The sequence below is a fragment of the Oncorhynchus tshawytscha genome, linkage group LG29 (genome assembly GCF_018296145.1).
Source record: "Oncorhynchus tshawytscha isolate Ot180627B linkage group LG29, Otsh_v2.0, whole genome shotgun sequence".
NCBI lineage: Eukaryota > Metazoa > Chordata > Actinopteri > Salmoniformes > Salmonidae > Oncorhynchus > Oncorhynchus tshawytscha.
The window spans coordinates 21671161-21692490 of record NC_056457.1 but is presented as its reverse complement, the minus strand read 5'-3'; the positions used below and the strand labels follow the sequence as shown (position 1 = coordinate 21692490).

The 21330-nt window shown below is 42.7% G+C and overlaps 1 protein-coding gene across 1 annotated transcript in view; it reads left to right on the top strand.

The window, feature by feature from the left end:
• The window catches only part of LOC112233554 (histone-lysine N-methyltransferase 2C), a 232636-nt gene that overhangs the window by 66044 nt on the left and 145262 nt on the right, over positions 1-21330 (top strand). Inside the window, exons 6-9 of the mRNA XM_042308451.1 lie at positions 3790-4054; positions 11614-11776; positions 12971-13139; positions 17085-17199. Coding sequence (XP_042164385.1) covers positions 3790-4054; positions 11614-11776; positions 12971-13139; positions 17085-17199 — 712 coding nt within the window. The remainder of the gene's footprint in view (positions 1-3789; positions 4055-11613; positions 11777-12970; positions 13140-17084; positions 17200-21330) is intronic.

Here is a 21330-nt window from a genome sequence, read left to right as displayed (position 1 = left end):
CATTGTATATAGACTTGTTTATACTGTATTATTGACTGTATGTTTGTTTTACTCCATGTGTAACTCTGTGTCGTTGTATCTGTCGAACTGCTTTGCTTTATCTTGGCCAGGTCGCAATTGTAAATGAGAACTTGTTCTTGAAAACTTGAAAATTCCCTGAAACCCTAATCTACGTTTTCTGTTGCATAGTGTTTAAAAATGTTTTCCGTTGTACGCCCTAATCAACACAACAGTATAATATAGTTATTTTTATTAAGGCATATACAGATGTTGCGGCAGGGGGAGTATACAGTAGCCTTTCATCCCCAGTACCCTACTGCTTCCTGGGCTGGGAAAAGAGCTGACTCCAGACTACCATTCCCCAATTCCTGGAATAGGCTTTATCCGGTGGGGATGAGAGATGGAGAGATTGTGTGTCAGGCTGGCTTGTGTGTGTGGGCTCGAACAGCCAGTTCTTGTGCATTAGCCAAAGGGCAACTTCTACCCTGATGCTTTCTTACCGAGGGAGAGAATGGTGGGGATTTACAATGTCAATGAGCACGACTTGTCCTTGATACAGTGTCATAGCACTGCCAGAATTAATGATCAATGGAGCTGAACGTAATGCAATTATCATTGTCCATAGAATCAGTTAAAACCGCTGTTAATGTCTCATCCCCTATCCCAACCAGCCACAGATATCAAGCCAGATTTAAGACTAGGGATACATATTTTTCTAAAAATTCTACCAAGTTTCAATACCGGGAGTAGTGAAAATGTATCCCCTGAGTCCCGGGAAATAAAGCTAAAATCTGAAGTGCTTATTTAAGTGTTTAAAATCAAGATAGGGTCACCATTTTAGGGTTTTCCAAAAGTAAGATTGTCACTGTGCCACATTGTGTGGCACAGTGCGCCACTTTGTAAAGATTTCACAGCAAGTGAAACTGATATAGTTAGTAATGATAGAGTAGCTTTGATCGCCAATGACATTGTTGTGAATTGCAAAACAGGCCATTCATAAATTCTAAGCGTTATCATGCTCCTCAAATAATTCAGAGCATTTCAGCAGTAGGCAAGTGTCAATGTACACTATAGATAGATCACATCACATCACACACACACACCAAATTATGTTGACACCCCTTCAAATTAGTGGATTCGGCTATTTCAGCTACACCCGTTGCTGACAGGTGTATAAAATCGAACACACAGCCATGCGATCTCCAGACAGACATTGGAACTTGAATGGCCTTACTGAAGAGCCAAGTTGCACAGGGTGTGGTTCAGACACAGAGCCCCAAGCTTAATGATAAGCTTGGAGGGTAGGTACTACAGTGTTGAATGCTGTGCTGTTCATTGACTACAGCTTTCTTACATAGGTATTCCTTTTGTCCAGATGGGATGGGGCAGTGCGATGGCGATTGCATCGTCTGGATCTATTGGGGCGGTAAGCAAATTGTAGTGGGTCTAGGGTGTCCGGTAAGGTAGAGGTGATATGATCCTTAATTAGCCTCTCAAAGCACTTCATGATTCCAGAAGTGATTGCTACGGGGCGATAGTCATTAAGGTTAGTTACCTTTCGCCTTCTTGGGTACAGGTAAAATGGTGGATGTCGTGGTGCATGTGGGGACAGCAGACTGGGATAGGGAGAGATTGAATATGTCCGTAAACGCTCCAGCCAGCTGGTCTGTGCATGCTCTGAGGACGCAGCTTGGGATGCCGTCTGGGCTTGCAGCCTTGCAAGGGTTAACACGCTGAAATGTCTTACTCACGTTGGCCACGGAGAAGGAGAGCCCACAGTCCTTGGTAGCGGGACGCGTCGGTGGCACTGTGTTAACCTCAAAGCGGGCAAAGAAGGTGTTTTAACTTGTCCGGAAGCAAAATATCGGTGTCCGCGACGTTGCTGATTTTCCCTTTGTAGCCTGTGATTGTCTGTCGACACTGTCACATACACTACCGTTCAAAAGTTTTGGGCCACATAGAAATGTCCTCGTCTCGTGTCTAAGCCGTTCAATTTTGGTCGGAAGTAGGACACGCTCCGAGCGATGAGCAAAATCCACCCATATGACATGCTAGCAAAATGTTCTAATCAGCTAATATTTGATAAATCTAAAATCAAGATGATCATGAGCAATGTTCCCTCTACTTTATTTTGGCGCTGAGCAAATTTCAGGTCTGCTGAGCTCAAACTTGAAAGTGGTGAAAATTCTGTGGAACTTCCAGCGCGTGTTTACTGTGAACACTGAGGCTGTACCCGCTTTGTTACAATTGTAACAGTGCAAAATAAGCTATTGTGGCCATTTGATCATAATGTAGGCCTACCAGAGTGGCCTACCATCATAAACAATAGAGAAAATGCATTGACAAGAAAATAGTGGTTCTGTCATTCAGCCTACAGTAACAGCCATTTTGTGGTATTCAATGTAGGCCTATATTCCATGAGACTTTTGAAAAAAAACATGCAGGGGTTGATATTAACCTATTTATCCATTTGTTAATCAGACAAGTAGGTGTCTGAATGTCTTTGCGTTTGATACAGGAAACCACTTTACAAAATAAAATGCATTATTTTTCCCATACCATGATTATAGAGAATCAGACAAATCATGCTACCCTCTGCCTATTGGCTACTTTGCTTTATTCAAACTTGTCTCAAAATACAACACTGCTCCTTTAAGACAAACAAAATCTCTTTACCTGACTCACTTTTCAAAGAGGTCTAGAATTATACACGTTTTGTGTTCTTGTAAGAAGCAATCACTCCCCCTATTGCTGACTACAAAGTATCTATAACTGGGCTAAAAACTTATTAACTAGCAAAGGATATGAACAAAATGTGCACACGTGGCTACATGCAGCTCTTACTTTTATCTCAAAACAAGTGCATCCTCTCACGACCACAGTCCAGTTCAAAGTAAATGGCACAGATATGTATATAGCAATGGTGTGTTTGCATATTGGCCTGCTGCAGCTCTAATTAGTTATGTCACACAGGTCTGTGTATTGTATGAGTCGTGTGCAATAGATTCCTACTACGATGCGTTCTGCCTTAAACAAAATCTCTTGCATATTTCCTTTTGTTTCAGTATTTTGTGTTGCTAATATTGCGTTGATCCGATCACAATTGCCACAGTAAAGTGAAATGTTGATAGTGTTAACTAAAAGGGAAAACAACAGAATGTTGAGTGAAATCAATGTAGCCTACTGTTTTCTAGAAATCTGGCTTTTTTTGGGGTTAGGACTCATTTAATTTCTGTGATGTCGGATCAGGCCTGGGCTCGGCCTTCAGCTCCCATGGCTTGGGTCAGACCCGGGATCAAATGTTCAGTCCCGATGAGAATTCTAAACTGCATTTGGGTCTTGTGTGCGGTCTGTTAGTGTCAATTATGTGTGTGCTTTGAATTTATGGCGACTTTGTGTGACGTAAATACGCTAGGCTAAGGGTTTGCATGCGTCGACCTGGTTGGCAAAAATAAAATAGCTAATATTTAAATTTGCTGCTGCATGACATTGGGGGAAATATTAATTTAAAAGAAAACGGGAATTGTCATGGGACGATCCCGGTTACCAGGGTTTTAATCCCTACTATGGACTGCCACAAAGCTATCCCCATAAATTGGATACAAGGCTCTATCGTGGTTCTTTTTCTATTAGCCAGTTTTGTTCTTTGGTGCCATAACTGATGTTTAGTAGTTTTAGTGTAGGTCCTTTGTCTGTCCTTTTCATACATTTATGTTGTTACATTTCGGTTCGACTGCTTTATGGGTGAAAAATAAACTTGATCTTGAAAGTGACCTGTCACCCCCCCAGGGTCAGCTCTCCGGACAGTGGTCTTCACTCCTCCTCGGCACCCGGCAGCACGGACCCCTTCAGTGAGGAACTGGCCCCTAAGTTCTGGGACGAGCTGGGTCAGATCGGCCTCCCCGACGACATCAATGTCCAGTCCCTGTTTGACCCCACAGGCCAGTGCTGTGCCCATCTGCACTGTGCCGCCTGGTCCGAGGGGGTGTGTCGCGGCGAGGCCCAGGATTCACTGCTCTACGTGGACAAAGCCATAGACTCAGGGAGCACAGAGGTGAGATGTAACAGACAATCCATTGGGGGTGTGGGTGTTAGGATTCAACCGTGTGTGTGTGTGTGTGCACATGCCCCCGATCTCGCTCTCTCTCTCGCTCTCAACAAGTGATCAGCAGTGGGTTTCTTTGCGAGCTCAGTATTTGTGTACATTCCGGGGGTTCCCGATTTTCTTATAGGTCAACATCATTCAATTTGAAAATGTAAAACATATTTTTCTTTTTTTTACCAGAGACAGCCATGTATGCATATGTTTTAATCAAACAATAATTCACTTTGCTTTTACCAAGCTAACTGTATAACAACATAATGGTCATCATTTTATTTGAATGGTAAATCTCTTGATAAACTGGGTAAATTAAGATAGAATAGGCCTGCCATACAGGTTACTGCATATTCAATAGCAGTGTGTAGCATGCATTGAGTTATTGAGCTTGTTTTGAATGGTCAGTGGTGTCTGCTACAGATGACAAAAAATCTGTTTGCCTTCTATTTGGGACTTACCTACTGATCAAAAACATTTGCATGAAGCATCACTCTGGCATAGATCCTAAGATGGCGTAGGAGTCAAATGTGTTTTTTTTGTCTTGTCCTGTGCCGTGTATTTATCGTTTTCTTCGTATATATTTTAATCTCACTTTTAATCTATGGATTGAATATACTCTCCTGCAACCCGTCTCACCCAATGGGGTACGGATCTGCTATCTTTATACTTAAGAACCGTGAACGCCCATCAGGAGCTTGCCAGCTAACTAGCTACTAGCTAATAGTCAGTTAGCCGCTGCTAGTGGTCCTCACCGTTAACTCCAGCCTCAGCCCGGTCAATTCCTGCCGGTCTGCACAGCGCGATATCTACCCAGAGCATATCGGACTGCTTTTTCTCTACCACATTTCCGGATTCCTACCGCAAGCTCTAAACCTTAACACCGGATCATCGCAGCTAGCTAGCTTCGATCCGAGTGGCTTCTCCTGGCTAACGTCTTTGTCCCGAAGCAAGCTTCAGTTAGCCTGGAGCTAGCTTTGAGCTAGGCCCATCTCTCGGCTAGCCGAAAAGGTCTATCAGCCAATTCTTGGGCTACAATATCTCTTTCGCCAATTGGCCTGGACCCTTTACTGCCGACACGGAACCCTGCCGATCCGTCACGACTGGTCTGCCGACGTAACCATCCGAGGTGGTTTCAACAGGCTGTAACGTTGCGACATCCCCTGAGGCCCATCTGCTATCCCCGGCCCGCTAGCTGTCTGAATCGCCGTGTCTCCTTCTAGCGTAGTAGCGACTACTGAATTGGATCCCTGACTCATCTATTGCTACTCTCTGGACCCGATAATCACTCGGCTACACATGCCTCTTCCTAATGTCAATATGCCTTGTCTATTGCTGTTTTGGTTAGTGATTGTCTTATTTCACTGTAGAGCCCCTAGCCCTGCCCAATATGCCTGAGATAGCCCTTTTGTTCCTCCCCCATACAGGCGGTGACCTCACCTGGCTTAACACAATGTAATGTGAGGGTGCAGGGGAGGCCACATTATAGATAATTGACTATTCTAGCTTGTAATTTGCTGTCTTGATATTGGTTGAGGCTAAATAAAACTCTGAACTAATACAATGACTTCATTGAGGAAGTGGAAATGTTGGACTTGCCCAACTATGATGACTTATTTGGTGGTGTGCACTCGGAGTGTGTTTTTGGGATTGAGCTAGGACAGGGCGATTATACCATATTTGACTTTATACTGGTATTGATGTATGGACCGATTTGGGTTTTTAACTTTACCTTCTATAACGGTATTTCAATATTTGGTTTGTTAAACGTGCTATGCAACTCCAGAGAGTGTAATGTCTATTTTAGGCACGACAACGCCTATTCCCCCTCAGGAGACGGAGCGGTACTGGAGTGCCAAGTCTTGGTCCAAAAGTCTTCTAAACAGCTTCTACCCCCAAGCCATAAGACCCCTGAACCGCTATTCAAATGAGTTTATTTTAGTAAAAAGTTAACACTTATTTTTCTTTTCAAGTATTGTTGCTTAGAGGGTTGTAAGTAAGTATTTCACATTTCGGCGACAAATACAATTAGATTTGATTTGACAAGCACTTTCTTGCCGTTCACTCTGCAGTCTGCATGGTCAGATACAGTGCCTTGCGAAAGTATTCGGCCCCCTTGAACTTTGCGACCTTTTGCCACATTTCAGGCTTCAAACATAAAGATATAAAACTGTATATTTTTGTGAAGAATCAACAACAAGTGGGACACAATCATGAAGTGGAACGACATTTATTGGATATTTCAAACTTTTTTAACAAATCAAAAACTGAAAAATTGGGCGTGCAAAATTATTCAGCCCCCTTAAGTTAATACTTTGTAGTGCCACCTTTTGCTGCGATTACAGCTGTAAGTCGCTTGGGGTATGTCTCTCTCTCGATGTGCAAAACTGATACTGACATTTTTTCCCATTCCTCCTTGCAAAACAGCTCGAGCTCAGTGAGGTTGGATGGAGAGCATTTGTGAACAGCAGTTTTCAGTTCTTTCCACAGATTCTCGATTGGATTCAGGTCTGGACTTTGACTTGGCCATTCTAACACCTGGATATGTTTATTTTTGAACCATTCCATTGTAGATTTTGCTTTATGTTTTGGATCATTGTCTTGTTGGAAGACAAATCTCCGTCCCAGTCTCAGGTCTTTTGCAGACTCCATCAGGTTTTCTTCCAGAATGGTCCTGTATTTGGCTCCATCCATCTTCCCATCAATTTTAACCATCTTCCCTGTCCCTGCTGAAGAAAAGCAGGCCCAAACCATGATGCTGCCACCACCATGTTTGACAGTGGGGATGGTGTGTTCAGGGTGATGAGCTGTGTTGCTTTTACGCCAAACATAACGTTTTGCATTGTTGCCAAAAAGTTCAATTTTGGTTTCATCTGACCAGAGCACCTTCTTCCACATGTTTGGTGTGTCTCCCAGGTGGCTTGTGGCAAACTTTAAACGACACTTTTTATGGATATCTTTAAGAAATGGCTTTCTTCTTGCCACTCTTCCATAAAGGCCAGATTTGTGCAATATACGACTGATTGTTGTCCTATGGACAGAGTCTCCCACCTCAGCTGTAGATCTCTGCAGTTCATCCAGAGTGATCATGGGCCTCTTGGCTGCATCTCTGATCAGTCTTCTTCTTGTATGAGCTGAAAGTTTAGAGGGACGGCCAGGTCTTGGTAGATTTGCAGTGATCTGATACTCCTTCCATTTCAATATTATCGCTTGCACAGTGCTCCTTGGGATGTTTAAAGCTTGGGAAATCTTTTTGTATCCAAATCCGGCTTTAAACTTCTTCACAACAGTATCTCGGACCTGCCTGGTGTGTTTCTTGTTCTTCATGATGCTCTTTGCGCTTTTAACGCTTTTTTTTTTTTGCTGCACTGAAAGTAAAGGGGCTGAATAATTTTGCACACCCAATTTTTCAGTTTTTGATTTGTTAAAAAAGTTTGAAATATCCAATAAATGTCGTTCCACTTCATGATTGTGTCCCACTTGTTGTTGATTCTTCACAAAAAAATACAGTTTTATATCTTTATGTTTGAAGCCTGAAATGTGGCAAAAGGTCGCAAAGTTCAAGGGGGCCGAATACTTTCGCAAGGCACTGTAAATGCAGAAAGATGTTGGTGACAACGATGCTGCTTTCTACAATCGTTCTAGAACTACAATATTAGTTTGTTTCTTACCGTCTCTCCGCTAGTTTATCTTTTCATAGCAAGTTCCGGTTAAAATGTGTTGTTAGCCAGCTAATTAGCAATTGGCGGCTATCTAGCTTGCTTCATGTATTAAGAGCACACATGTAGCTAGCTAATACAGCCTGGTACCAGTGCTGGTGTAGGTCTAGATAAGAATGTTTCTGCAATGATATTTATGAAAATAATTTTAGTTTGAAGTGTGATTGAACAGTATCAAATCAAAGTTTATTGATCATGTACATGGTTTTACAGATGTTATTGCAGGTGCAGTGAAATCCTTATAAGGAGCTAGAAACAGGGTGACCTGTCTGCACCATCATGTCAAAATAATCCGAATGGAGAAAGCCTTATTGAAATCACTTATTTGTTTTGCCGTCCTAGGTTCATGAACTACTCATAAAGCAAGGTTAGAATTTTTATTATTAAAAAAACATAAAATAACACAAAATATTCTGATATTTTGGCCATTTCGCCCAGCCCGAGAGATAGAGGGTGTGTGTGTATTTGAAAAACCTATTGTTGGTTGGTTGTCTGAGGGCAGTTTTGTGTGTGTGTGTGAGCTCTAGATGGGGCCCTGTTAAAGGTTGTCCCTGGCACTACAGTGAGGCTCATTGGGGTGTAAAGCAGAAAAGGTCACGGTGCTCAGGAGACTGCAACTCTGAAGGTTAACACACACTGTGACACACCACACACTTTTATTCGCACATGTACACTCGGATGCACCGACAGCCTGGCATACAACTTACCCAGCTCTGAAAGTCATACACATTCACACACACAGCTGACACACACACTACCCACACACACAAGCTATCATCACCTCCATATCAGGTTCGTCTGATTGCATTTGCATCCTAAATCGGCTAAAAAGGTCTAATTTAGCTCTCACTCCTATGTATATTAGTGAGCCTGTGTGTACAGCGCCTTCAGAAAGTATTCCCAGCCCTTGACTTATTACATATTTTGTTGTTACAGCCTGAATTCAAAATGGATTAAATATATACTTTTTTTCTCACACATCTATATACAATACCCCATAATGACGAATTGAAAACATGTTTTTAGAAATCATTGAACATTTATTGAAAATGAAATATAGAAATAGTATTCACACCCCTGAGTCAATACTTTGTAGAAGCACCTTTGGCAGCGATTACATCTGAGTGTTACTGGGTTTCTAAGTTTTCTATTTGCCCATTCATTCTTAAAAAAATAAATAATATACCTTTCAAATTGGTTGTTGATCATTGCTAGACAACCATTTTCAGGTCTTGCTATACATTTTCAAGTATAACATTGTAGATTTTACCTTGTGTTTTAGGTTATTGTCTTGCTAAAAGTTGAATTTATCTCCCCAGTGTCTGGTGGAAAGCAGACTGAACAAGGTTTTCCTCTTGGATTTTGCCTGTGCTTCGCTCCATTCCGGGTATTTTTTTTCCCTGAAAAAACCCCCAGACCTCAACGATTACAAGCATACCCATAACATGGTGGCCGGGGGAGGCCGTCATTTCAAATAAGAATTTGTTCTTAACTGACTTGATTAGTTAAATAAAGGTTTAATAAATACAAATATGTTAGCCTGTGTATGTGTGTGTGACAGAGGCAGCCCATACACTAGTATCTTTGTATCGTATGTAGGCCTATCCTATGGATGATTATGTGTATCTACACATCTTGTAGGCCTATCTACTGTATGTGTGTGATAGAAAGAGCATAGTTTTTCGGCAGAGGCTGTTGGTTGCCCAGCCCTTCAAGTGTGAGGTGACAACGTTTGGCAGCGAGCCATGAAACCCCCAGGCATTAGGACATCAGGATACACTTCAGCCCCTTACACCGTAGCCCTGCATTTAAGGTGCTATCACCTTATCTGCTGTTGAAGTGGAGCAGACTGGTCCACTACATGTCTGACTGACTCATTGGTAAGATGAAGCAACACAGGCCAGGTTCTTCTTGCTAAACTATGTGTAGCAGTCTGTGTTGCGTTCTTCCACAGAATTTTTATAGGCAATGGGATATTTCATAATTTTGCTAGATATTTAAATGTTAAATCGACAGGTTTCTAAGTTTAACTCACAGTTCTTCTACGCTCTGTGTTTGAAAGGTTGGGGCTATTACCCTTTTCACACTACTGAGTTGACTATCCAAAAGGATAATGTGAAATAACATTTCCAAACCAGTATGGTTTGGGTTGGCACAATGGTATGAAAACTGCTATGTGATACCAGTCTGGTCCAGTTCCCATAAGGCCTTGTTCCATTCTCAGTGGCACTGGACCAGATATCTATCCGTTGCAATTCCTCTCAGGTTTGCTCCATTTGGACGGTAGCCATTTTGGCTCTTTGTATAGAAGGGAGAGTTTGGTTGGGTTGGCCACTATCCTTCTGCCTCAACGAGGCCTCTTTCGGGGGTTGTTGGGAGAAAAGTGTGCTCAAACAATCGGTATGGCGAGATGGAAACTCTGCTTTTTTTATGAAATATTTATATTTCTGCTTGGTGTGGATTAGGAAAGAGAACCCTGAACCACACTGTAATGCGATTACAGCAGTCGTGTTTAATGATTATTTTCAACAAAGCAACGGAGGATTATGGTTTGAAGAGAAGGGGTGACATTATTTTGAAGGGTTTACTTTATTTTTATTACTCCCTATGTAGTCTCTGAAGAGTTGATGGGTGTAATGAGCATAGAAATAGAATTATGGAACATAGACTTGAATGGGAATGTCTGTTATATTCATTCTATTTCTATGGTAATACGTTCTTGTCTGGGACATCCCACGCCGGGATTGGTCCTGTCTGCGACGACATCCCACAGAATATCCTTCCCATTCTTTTTTTTTTTCATTAAACCTTTATTTAACTAGTCAAGTCAGTTAAGAATAACTTCTTATTTACAATGCCTCAAGGAAGTCGCTGGTGCACGGGCGGTAATTGCCCAACACTCGGTGTAAAAATGTGTTTGCTGGTTGTTGCATGTTGGCCCCCCCCCCGGCCAAGGGTTTTTAGAACGAGGGAGGAAAAGGGAGCGAGAGCAACATAAAAGTGCTGACTTGAGTCATTTTGACTTCAAGGCCCCATTCTTTCTCTGCTCCTGACTGCTTTCATTATTCAAAGACGAGCTCTCATTCTCGGGCCGCGGTTTAAATGTCAGTCTATATTCAGGTGCTACTGCCAGGTTCGCTCGCCTTGTACCAGAGCACTTCATTTAAGCAGTCTTTTTAAAAATCATAATAGCACTTCTCTACCATTACCGAGGTTGGCTTCAACTTCAACCTGGGTTTTGAATCCAATATGCATTTTGCTTCTTAATTTCAATGGCGAGGCATGATGAAAACTAATGAGAGATTTTATGTAGAAAAGCAACATTTCTTTTTAGACTGGGAGGGGTTAGAGCTGAAATTTGTCAATAACTTGACAATTGTTGTTAACACATGTGAATTGATGTTTAAAACACTTTTAGTAAGTGCCAAAACTGAAATCTGTGCTTATTTAGAAGCATTCCATGTAGCAAGTGTAGATTAAGCATAAGGCCTCCAATGACAGTGTCTGACTAAAACTGAACAGCTAAACTGGGGGTCTGTTCAGGAGGATGCAACTGCAGGATGTTTAGATAGAAATATAACAGAGCCTGACACGAATCCCTGTCAACCTGACAGAATCATATCTGTTCCAAAGAATACATTTCTATCTGCAATGTTCAGAAAGTTTCAAATAAAATAACACCCCCCGTTGGGTAATATTGAGTGAAAACCAGGAACATCTAAGAATCGGAACTAGCTTTCTTAATCTCATTCTCGCTCGCTCGCCCTCTCTCTCTCGGACTCTGTCTCTGTTTTGCAGTGCTGTGCATACTGTAAGCGCCTTGGAGCATCTATCAAGTGCTGTGAGGAAGGCTGCTGCCGCTCCTACCATTTCCCCTGCGCCGCCGCCGCTGGAACTTTCCAGGACCTGCGCCGACACACTCTCCTATGCCCAGACCACCTCCAGCTGGCCTCACAAAGATGTGAGTATAGACCCTTTGTCCCACTGGGAGAATGAGGATAACTAGATTTCGCAATACATGTCTAGTAGACAAAAGGCCAACACTAGACACAACACAAGGCTTATGATAAGTGACATAATATTTATGCCAACTCTTATCTATTCTGATTCTTACTGAAGAACCAATTCTAACGGATTTCACATCTGATATTTCCCTTGGTCACAAGCAGCCATGACATGCTGCAGAATCAGTGTCACACAGGTTTCATGAAATTCACTCTGTCTTGCCAAAGCACCCTTTTTATGTTTTGGCTAGTATGTGAAATTCAAAGTGATGTTACTTTCTCATTGAATAAAATGTCTTTACACATGATGATTCTTGAAAAAATGTGCACCATTTATGTTAACGTAATGGTCCATAAAGTTACCTCCCAGTCCATGTGTTCAGTGAAATGTTCCTTTTGGAGTATGTTGTCCCTTTAAATATTTTCCCTCCCTGAACTGTCCCTTAAACGGTCCCAGCAAAAATTTGAAGTTATTTATCTGCATGTCCAGCCCTTTTATTTAACCCCACAATTAACTGTTTTACCATTTTCCTTTCAGGACAACCAGGGCTACAGGTAGAACACAATTTGACATGAACAGTTGTATTCATGAGTGTTATTGACAAATGTCAATAAATAAATAACTGTCCGCCAAAGCAAAAGCCTGATAAAAGTAAATGTAATTTGAATGCTGTAAGTGCAGATTTCTTTTACTCACTGGGAAATGAATATCCAACTAGTCACTAACAACTGTGCGGAGTTTGGCGTTTGTGACAAACTGTGATCTTATTACAATATTATAAACACTACGTCCTAGGATTTCCTATGATCTTCTATGTAGAAGAACCCCTTACCTTCGACCGACTCGTGCAGCCTGTGAGTGTCAGAGTAAAACATGTAACGTGTGTGTTCGTGAGAGTAGCTTTTAATAGTTAGTTTGTAACTCAAATCATTCAGACTCTACAGATGTCTTTGTAAAAAGACCAGGGCCCCTTCGGGATATGCCCTTGTCTCACAAACACCTCTAGCTCAACCCATGTTAATCACACAGACGGATGCATAAGAAATTCAATGGTACAGCCCAGAAGTCTGTAACTCAAACACACAATGTTTAAAAGGGGTTACCGTGGGACTCATTGGGTTAATATGATTTACCTCCTCTTTAACTGTAGGTAAGGAGGAAAAGTGCTTGTTGTGTGGCAGCGCTGGGGACCTGCAGGACCTGCTCTTCTGCAGCTCGTGTGGGCAGCACTACCACGGGGCATGTCTGGACGTGAGTGTCACCCCTCTGAAGAGGGCCGGGTGGCAGTGCCCCGAGTGCAAAGTCTGTCTGACCTGCAGGTAATGGCTGTGTGCCCTAGTAGCCATTTGCGCTAGTTAGCTGTGTGCGCTATTAACCATTGCGCTAGTTGCCATCATGTGGTGTTGTCACGTAGTTGACTGACAATGGCAAAGTTATTTAGACAATTGCCGAAGATCACTCTGTCACTCCCCTGAGCCATAGTCCACTCACCATTCATCCTCATCCCAAGTGGAAAAACTCCACTGACTTATGTGATTTCTATCAGGGATAGCTATGAACTAATAGGAAAACATGTCTGGTCCTGCACCCAGCTGAATATAGACAGCCCACAGTTTTTTTTGTTCTTCAAAGAAACTGAAAAAAAGAGAATTGAGCCATTTGGGAGATGGTGTTGAAGAGTCCGTTTCGATCTGGTTGGAGTTTTCTGTTTTCTGAAGGGTCTATAGGAAGATAAAAGGGGAAAGAGTCTTATTTTTTTTGCATGTGGAATTAATAACAAGCGTATTTTGCAGGAGCATGGGAGCATTAAAAGAAAAGATAAGAGAGCTGGTGAGATTTGTGTGCATACTGTGTTTGATCAGCCCCAAGCTCCCTACACATACAACCAGCCAAGCAAAGTAAATTCCTACGCAGGGCAGTCTGCTTTAATGTAATGTGTTTTTCTTTGTGGAAGGGGGTGTGTGTGTGTGTGTGTGTGTGTGTGTGTGGGTGTGTTGTAGGGCTATGTGCGTGCATGTGTGGTCTCTGTAGTGTGTGTGGTTGGGGAGGCTGTGTGTGTAGTGGTATATGCTTGTGAGGAGTCACATTTTGGGGGAGTATAGTAAAGAATAGATGAAAGACTGGGGTGACTAAATCTGAGAGATGATGAGTCAAAGTGCTCCAGGAGTGGAGAGTTGAAGCCAGCAAATGAAGTAATTGGAAACCAAAAGAGCATGAACTACTGGTGTGTCTCTTTTTAAGGACAGCTTTTTAAGATTTTTGTAGAGTTTGCTTAACTCTGAACGTGTTCATTTCATGGAAGTCAGCTCCCCTACTAAGACCATGTTTTTGGTAGCGTAATGATTAGCACGCTAGCCTCTGGGGAGTGAAGTGTTGTTGATTTGAGATGGAATCCCGCAAGGGACATGCATGTTTATTTCTGTTGTATTGGCTTGTCGTGGGATGTCAATCAAATCAGATTTTAGTAGTCATATGCGCCGAATACAACAGTGAAATGCTTAATTATGAGCCCCTAACCAACAATGCAATGTAAAATAAAATAAAAAATATGAATAAGAAATAAATGTAACAAGTAATTAAAAAGCAGCAGTAAAATAACAATAGCGAGACTCGATACTGGGGGGTTACTGGTACAGTCAATGTGCAGGGGCACTGGTTAGTTGAGGTAATATGTACATGTAGATAGAGTTATTAAAGTGACTATGCATAGATGATAACAACAGAGAGTAGCAGCGGTGTTAAAGAGGAAGGGGTGGATGCAAATAGTATGGGTGGCCATTTGATTAGGTGTTCAGGAGTCTTATGGCTTGGGGGTAGAAGCTGTTTAGAAGGCTCTTGAACCAAGACTTGGCGCTCTGGTACCGCTCGCCGTGCGGTAACAGACAGACAGTCTATGACTAGGGTGGCTGGAGTCTTTGACAAATTTTAGGGCCTTCCTCTGACACCGCCTGGTATAGAGGTCCTGGATGGCAGGAAGCTTGGCCCCAGTGGTGTACTGAGCCGTACGCACTACCCTCTGTTGTGCCTTGCGGTCGGAGGCCAAGCAGTTGCCATACCAGGCAGTGATGCTCTCGATGGTGCAACTGTAGAACCTTTTGAGGATCTTAGGACCCATGCCAAATCTTTTCAGTTTTCTGAGGGGGAATAGATTTTGTCGTGCCCTCTTCATGACTATCTTGGTGTGCTTATACCAAGGAACTTGACGCTCTCAATCTGCTCCACTGCAGCCCCGTTGATGAGAATGGGGGCGTGCTTCGTCCTCTTTTTCCTGTCCACAATCATCTCCTTTTGTCTTGATCACGTTGAGGGACAGGTTGCTGTCCTGGCACCACATGGCCAGGTCTCTGACCTCCTCCCTATAGGCTGTCTTGTTGTTGCCGTTGATCATACCTACCACTCATTGGCAAACTTAATGATGGTGTTGGAGTTGTGCCTGGCCATGCAGTCATGAGTGAACAGGGAGTACAGGAGGGGACTGAGCACGCACCCCTGAGGGCCCCCTGTGTTGATGATTGTGGCGGATGTGTTGTTACCTACCCATACCACCTGGGGGGCGACCCGTCAGGAAGTCCAGGATCCAGTTGCGGTGGGAGGTGTTTAGTCCCAGGGTCCTTAGCTTATTGATGAGCTTTGAGGGCACTATGTTGTTGCACGCTGAGATGAGGTCAATGAATAGCATTTTCACATAGGTGTTCCTTTTGTCCAGGTGGGAAAGGGCAGTGTGGTGTGCAATAGAGATTGCACTCCAATCATGGGCAGAATGTAACGGAAGCTCTTTATGTTGGGCTCCCGAGTGGCGCAGCGGTCTACGGCACTGCATCTCAGTGCTAGAGGCGTCACTACAGACCCTGGTTCGGTTCCAGGCTGCATGACAACCGGCTGTGATTGGGAGTCCCATAGGGCAGTGCACAATTGGTCCGGGTTTGGCCGGGGTAGGCCGTCATTGTAAATAAGAATTTGTTCTTAACTGACTTGCCTAGTTAAATAAAGTTTAAATATAACATTTTTGAGGGAGATCGCATTTGAGATTGTGGGCATTGAATGCCTGCTGCCTATATGTACTACTGGGATAAGAGGCCTACTGTAAAGCCTGTATGTAGGGATAAGAGGCCTACTGTAAAGCCTGTATGTAGGGATAAGAGGCCTACTGTAAAGCCTGTATGTAGGGATAAGACGCCTACTGTAAAACCTGTATGTAGGGATAAGACGCCTACTGTAAAGCCTGCACCACAGTGTTGAGCTGAGATAATCTTACAAGGGAGAGAGTTGGAAAAGCTTAGTGAAAATATAGTGCCGTTTTAATAACAGATGGGGAGCTGGGGAATTGGTGGGGGGAGAGGGATGGGGGCCAGGGGTGTTGGTTAGGCAGCAGCAGCACTGAGTGATATAGGGGGGTGTGTGTGTGTGTGTGCGTGACTCCACTGCACAGCTGTAAATATCAGATGACGTTCTCATTCAGGTTTGATTCTTGTCATCTGAAATACAGGCTACTGGGATTTGATAGATTTCTGGTCTAGCCTCTTCACTAATACCATAACCCCACACACACACACACACCCCACATAAATCTTACATTTAGGTCTCTTGATTTATTCTTTGAACAACATTCATGCATCCAAAATCTGCCACGGAGGAACGGTTCTCGATGGCGGGTGCCGTTTAATGGTGCGTTTGATTGGCTCGACTAATTTAGAATCTTGACGTTCAGGGAATTGGATTCTATGAAGGAAACGTGTTCTTTTCTCGTTCCTGTAACAACTTATGTGTCCCAGGTAATGGAAAAAGACATCATGTTCACAACATGGTGTGTGAGATCATTTGTGTGTTATAAAATGTATTGCATTGAACATAATCAGTGAGGGTTTTTTATCCCCCAATGACAAACCAAATTTGAGTTCTCAACTGTCTGGCTGGCTTTCTTTTATTCCTTGTACTTTATTGATAAATGAATGTAGTTGGTCTTATTCCTAAACGCTGAATCAGTCAGCGATAAAGAACCTATAGACACTGAGACCCTGGAGGACCAGACTCAATGATCCCTCTCCTGAACCACACAGATAAAAACCAAAGTGACAGTTGAAAATGGTTAGGGTGTCTGTCTTTGCGGTTGGGAAACATAAACCCTAGTGCTTTCCATACTACAGTACTCCCATGCCATTTTTCTCTCTAGTCTAGGTTATGTGTGTGTTACATTGAGTGTGTAATTTTGTGTGTGTCATATATTATTGTGTGTGTGTAATATTTCTCCCTTGTGTGTGTTGCAGGAACCCGGGGGAGGACAGTAAGATGCTGGTCTGTGACATGTGCGATAAAGGCTATCACACCTTTTGTCTCCAGCCTACCATGAAATCCATCCCCACCAACGGCTGGCGGTGCAAGGTAAGAAACACTCCAAACACTTTATACAACACAGGGAATACCGTCGGGCCGAGACAGGAGAGTATGCATGAGGTATAAAGTGCTGTCAATTTACCCCACGGGGGAAATGCTCTGAAGGAACGTGCGTGAAGCCCTTTCTTTTTTGAAGCAAGTCTCCCTGCACCGTTTCACCCTTCCCCCGGCCTCTCTCTCTTTTCTGTTCCTCCCTCTGTCTCTCACTCTTGTTATTTTCCCCCTCTCTCTCCGTCTCTCAATTGCCTCCTTAGACTCTTCCGTCTGTTTTACCGTACCCCCATTCCTCTCATTCTTGCACCTCCCTCTCTCTCTCTCTCTTTTTCTGTCTCTCTCCATCCCTCCACTGTCCCCTAAGAGTCTCCCAGCTGTTTTTATCCAGCAGTTGAAAATAGCTTTCGGGGCTTTTAGTGCCTTTTTGTAGTGGCTTTTTGTGCCGCAGGAGGTGGGGGGAGATACAAACCTCAAACATGGGCAGTAAAGTTTGTTTCCCCCGGCGTTGCTGTGGGTTGCAGTGGGGGCACGCAAGCACCCAAGCTTTCATCTCTGCTATTGAGCTCTGTATTAAGTCATAAAAGGGAGATTCTGGGCTTAGTGTGGTTGCTAAAATGGAGGGAGGAAAAAACTGTAGATACATAAGAGTAGAGTGCCATAAGCTGAGATGGCCCCCAACCTTTTTACCGTACTGTAAAGGGGAACAGTATTTCTTATTGCATTCTGGAAGACTCGGGACTTGTGAGGATTTCTTTGCTTCAATCTTTTATCTTTCAAACCAAAATGTTTGTTTTTTCATTCACCCATTTTACTTAGTTACTGTGTGGTACAAAGGGGAGAAGTCCAAAATGTCTTCCCAGGACCCGCAATGCTGCTGTTTTCCACATTTTATTGGAGCAGAGATTCATCATGTTGCACCATTTTAAAGGGAAATTCCATTCAAGATAAACAATTGTCAAAAAAATATATACAATACCAGTTAAAAGTTTGAACACACCTACTCATTCCAGGGTTTTTCTTTATTTTTACTATTTTCTACATTGTAGAATAATAGTGAAGACATCACAACTATGAAATAACGTGTTAAACAAATCAAAATATATTTGAGATTCTTCAAAGTAGCCACCCTTTGCCTTGATGACAGCTTTGCACACTCTTGGCATTTATATATATTTTTATTAGTCCACTGTTGACACAGTCCCAAAATGCTTTGCATGTCAGCAATCACGGTTTCAAGTTATTGGATTTTCAAGAAGCAAAGTATCACCGGCCACATCATGATGATGCAAAACATTTTGCGACTGTATTAGCAGTGGGCTAATGGAAAAAATATAAAAATATAGATTGAGTGGATTTTCCCTTTAAAATTTGATTGGAAGAATGCTGCCTCATTTCACTGTAAAGGCATTGCCTTAGGTCCATAGACATCCATGGTCATTTGGACCCTTATAAGATACTGCCAATTGAAACCCACCATTCTCATTGACATCCGCACTGGGGTGAATTTACAAGTCTCACTGTCTGTGGAGGCAGGAGATTGAGATGTAATCTGAGCTAATCCATTTCACATCCGCCCCTTCACCTTGCCAGCACCCATACGCACAGGGGTGAGAAGAGACGGTGATAGGGGATGAAGGAGTGACATGACGAGGTGAGGATAAATTGAGGGGTGAAGGTTGGGGGACAGAGGGAGGGATGAGTAAGAGTGTTGCAAAACGGAGGGTTCGAGTGGAAAGGAAGGGTGAAACATTGGAGGGATGAAGAGAATGGCAGAGGATGGATAGAGATTAGAGGTCGACTAGGATTTTTCAACACCGATACCGATTATTGGAGGACCAAAAAAGCCGAAACCGATTAATCAGACAATTTTTATTTATTTATTTGTAATAATGACAATTACAACAATACCGAATGAACACTTATTTTAACTTAATATAATACATCAATAAAATCAATTTAGCCTCAAATAAATAATTAAACATGTTCAATTTGGTTTAAATAATGCAAAAACAAGGTGTTGGAGAAGAAAGTAATATGTGCCAATATGCAATATGGGCCATGTAAAAATGTGTGCCATGTAAAATATGTGCCATGTATAAAAAGCTAACGTTTAAGTTCCTTGCTCAGAACATTAGAACATATGAAAGTTGGTGGTTCCTTTTAACATGAGACTTCAATATTACAAGGCAAGAGGTTTTAGGTTTTAGTTAATATAGTATTTATAGGACCATTTCTCTCTATACCATTTGTATTTCATATACCTTTGACTATTGGATGTTCTTATAGGCACTATAGTATTGCCAGTGTAACAGTATAGCTTCCGTCCCTCTCTTCGCCCCTACCTGGGCTTGAACCAGGAACACCGACAACAGCCACACTCGAAGCAGCGTTACCCATCGCTCCACAAAAGCCGCAGCCCTTGCAGCGCAAGAGGAATAACTACTCCAAATCTAAAAGCGCGTGACGTTGGAAAAGGTATTAGCGCACACCCAGCCAACTAGCTAGCCATTTCACATTGGTTACACCAGCTGATAGGCTTGAAGTCATAAACAGCGCTGTGCTTGCAAAGAGCTGCTGGCAAAACGCACGAAAGTGGAGTTTGAATGAATGATTACGGGCCTGCTGCTGCTCAGTCAGACTACTCTATCAAATCAGACTTAATTGTAACATAATAATATACAGAAATACGAGCCTTTGTTCATTAATATGGTCGAATCCGGAAACTATCATTTCAGAAACAAAATGTTTATTATTTCAGTGAAATACGGAACCGTTCGGGTATTTTATCTAACAGGTGGCATCCCTAAGTCTAAATATTCTTGTTACATTGCACAACCTTCAATGTTATGTCATAATTACGTAAAATGTTGGCAAATTAGTTGGCGATGCGCCAGTTAGCCCAAACTGTTGCATATACCCTGAAATGACACAATTTCACCTAGTTAATATTGCCTGTTAAACTGGATTAGTAGTTATAACTAGTGATTATGATCGTGGAGTGCAATGGTTAGAGCGTTGGACTAGTTAACTGTATGGTTGCAAGATTGGATCCCCTGAGCCGACAGGGTGAAAATCTGTCGTCCTGCCCCTGAACAAGGCAGTTATTCTGCCAGTTATTCTGCCACCGTCAATGACGGCCTACGTCATGAAAATAAGAATGTTTTCCTAACTGACTTGCCAAGTTAAATAAAGGATTATTATTATTTTTAATACCGATTTCCGATTGCTATGAACTTGAAATCTGCCCTAATTAATCGGCCATTCCGATTAATCGGTCGATCTCTAATAGAGATACCTCTCTGATCCCATTCCTCTGATCCTCAGCTGGCCATCAGCTCTACCTCTTTCTCTCTCTGTCTCTCAGTCTCTCTCTTTTTCTCTGCCTCTGTCTGTTATTAATCCCTGTCTGTCTCATGGTTACAGCACACTGTACTGCCAAGACAAATGTAGCTATCCGATGCCTGCTAACACACACACACAGACACACACACACACAACTCCTCTCCCCCATCTTATCCCCATCTCCTCCAGAATCCCAGTCAGGCACTAACTCCAAAATAGACATTGGGTGACTCTCTACCTCCTTCCTTTCTTCCCCTGGCCCTACAGGCAGGGCCTGACCAACAGCGATAGTATTCACCAATTCTCTCCCCCCCGCTGTTGGACATGAGCTGGCCACTGGAGCCAAGCCATAGGGGTGGTTTGTCACTAATAGGCCATTGGACTTTAGAAGGGAAGGGTGTGTGTGTGTGGTAGGTTTGGGGGTTGTGCAGAGAAGCTTTAGAATGAGCTTGTTCCTCCCTCACCCCTGAAATCTCGGAATTCCGCTGATCCTTTCGAACGCTAATCAAGGAGCCTGAAGTGGTACTTTTGAAGGTGTAATGTAATTTCCAACTGGCTGGTCCATAGGCTCATTGCAAAGGAAGTTGGGGAAATGTATGTTCATTATTATCATTGCGTAATCCAATACAGTGATCACGTGTTTGAAATGGCTGTCATAAATATGTTTTTTTTTAAAAATCAGTTTTAATGACTGACATTACAAATTATAAATGGCAACCAGTTTAATCCTCTGTTTGGACATTTTCAACCAACACTCTAATAGAACAGTTTCATGCATCATAA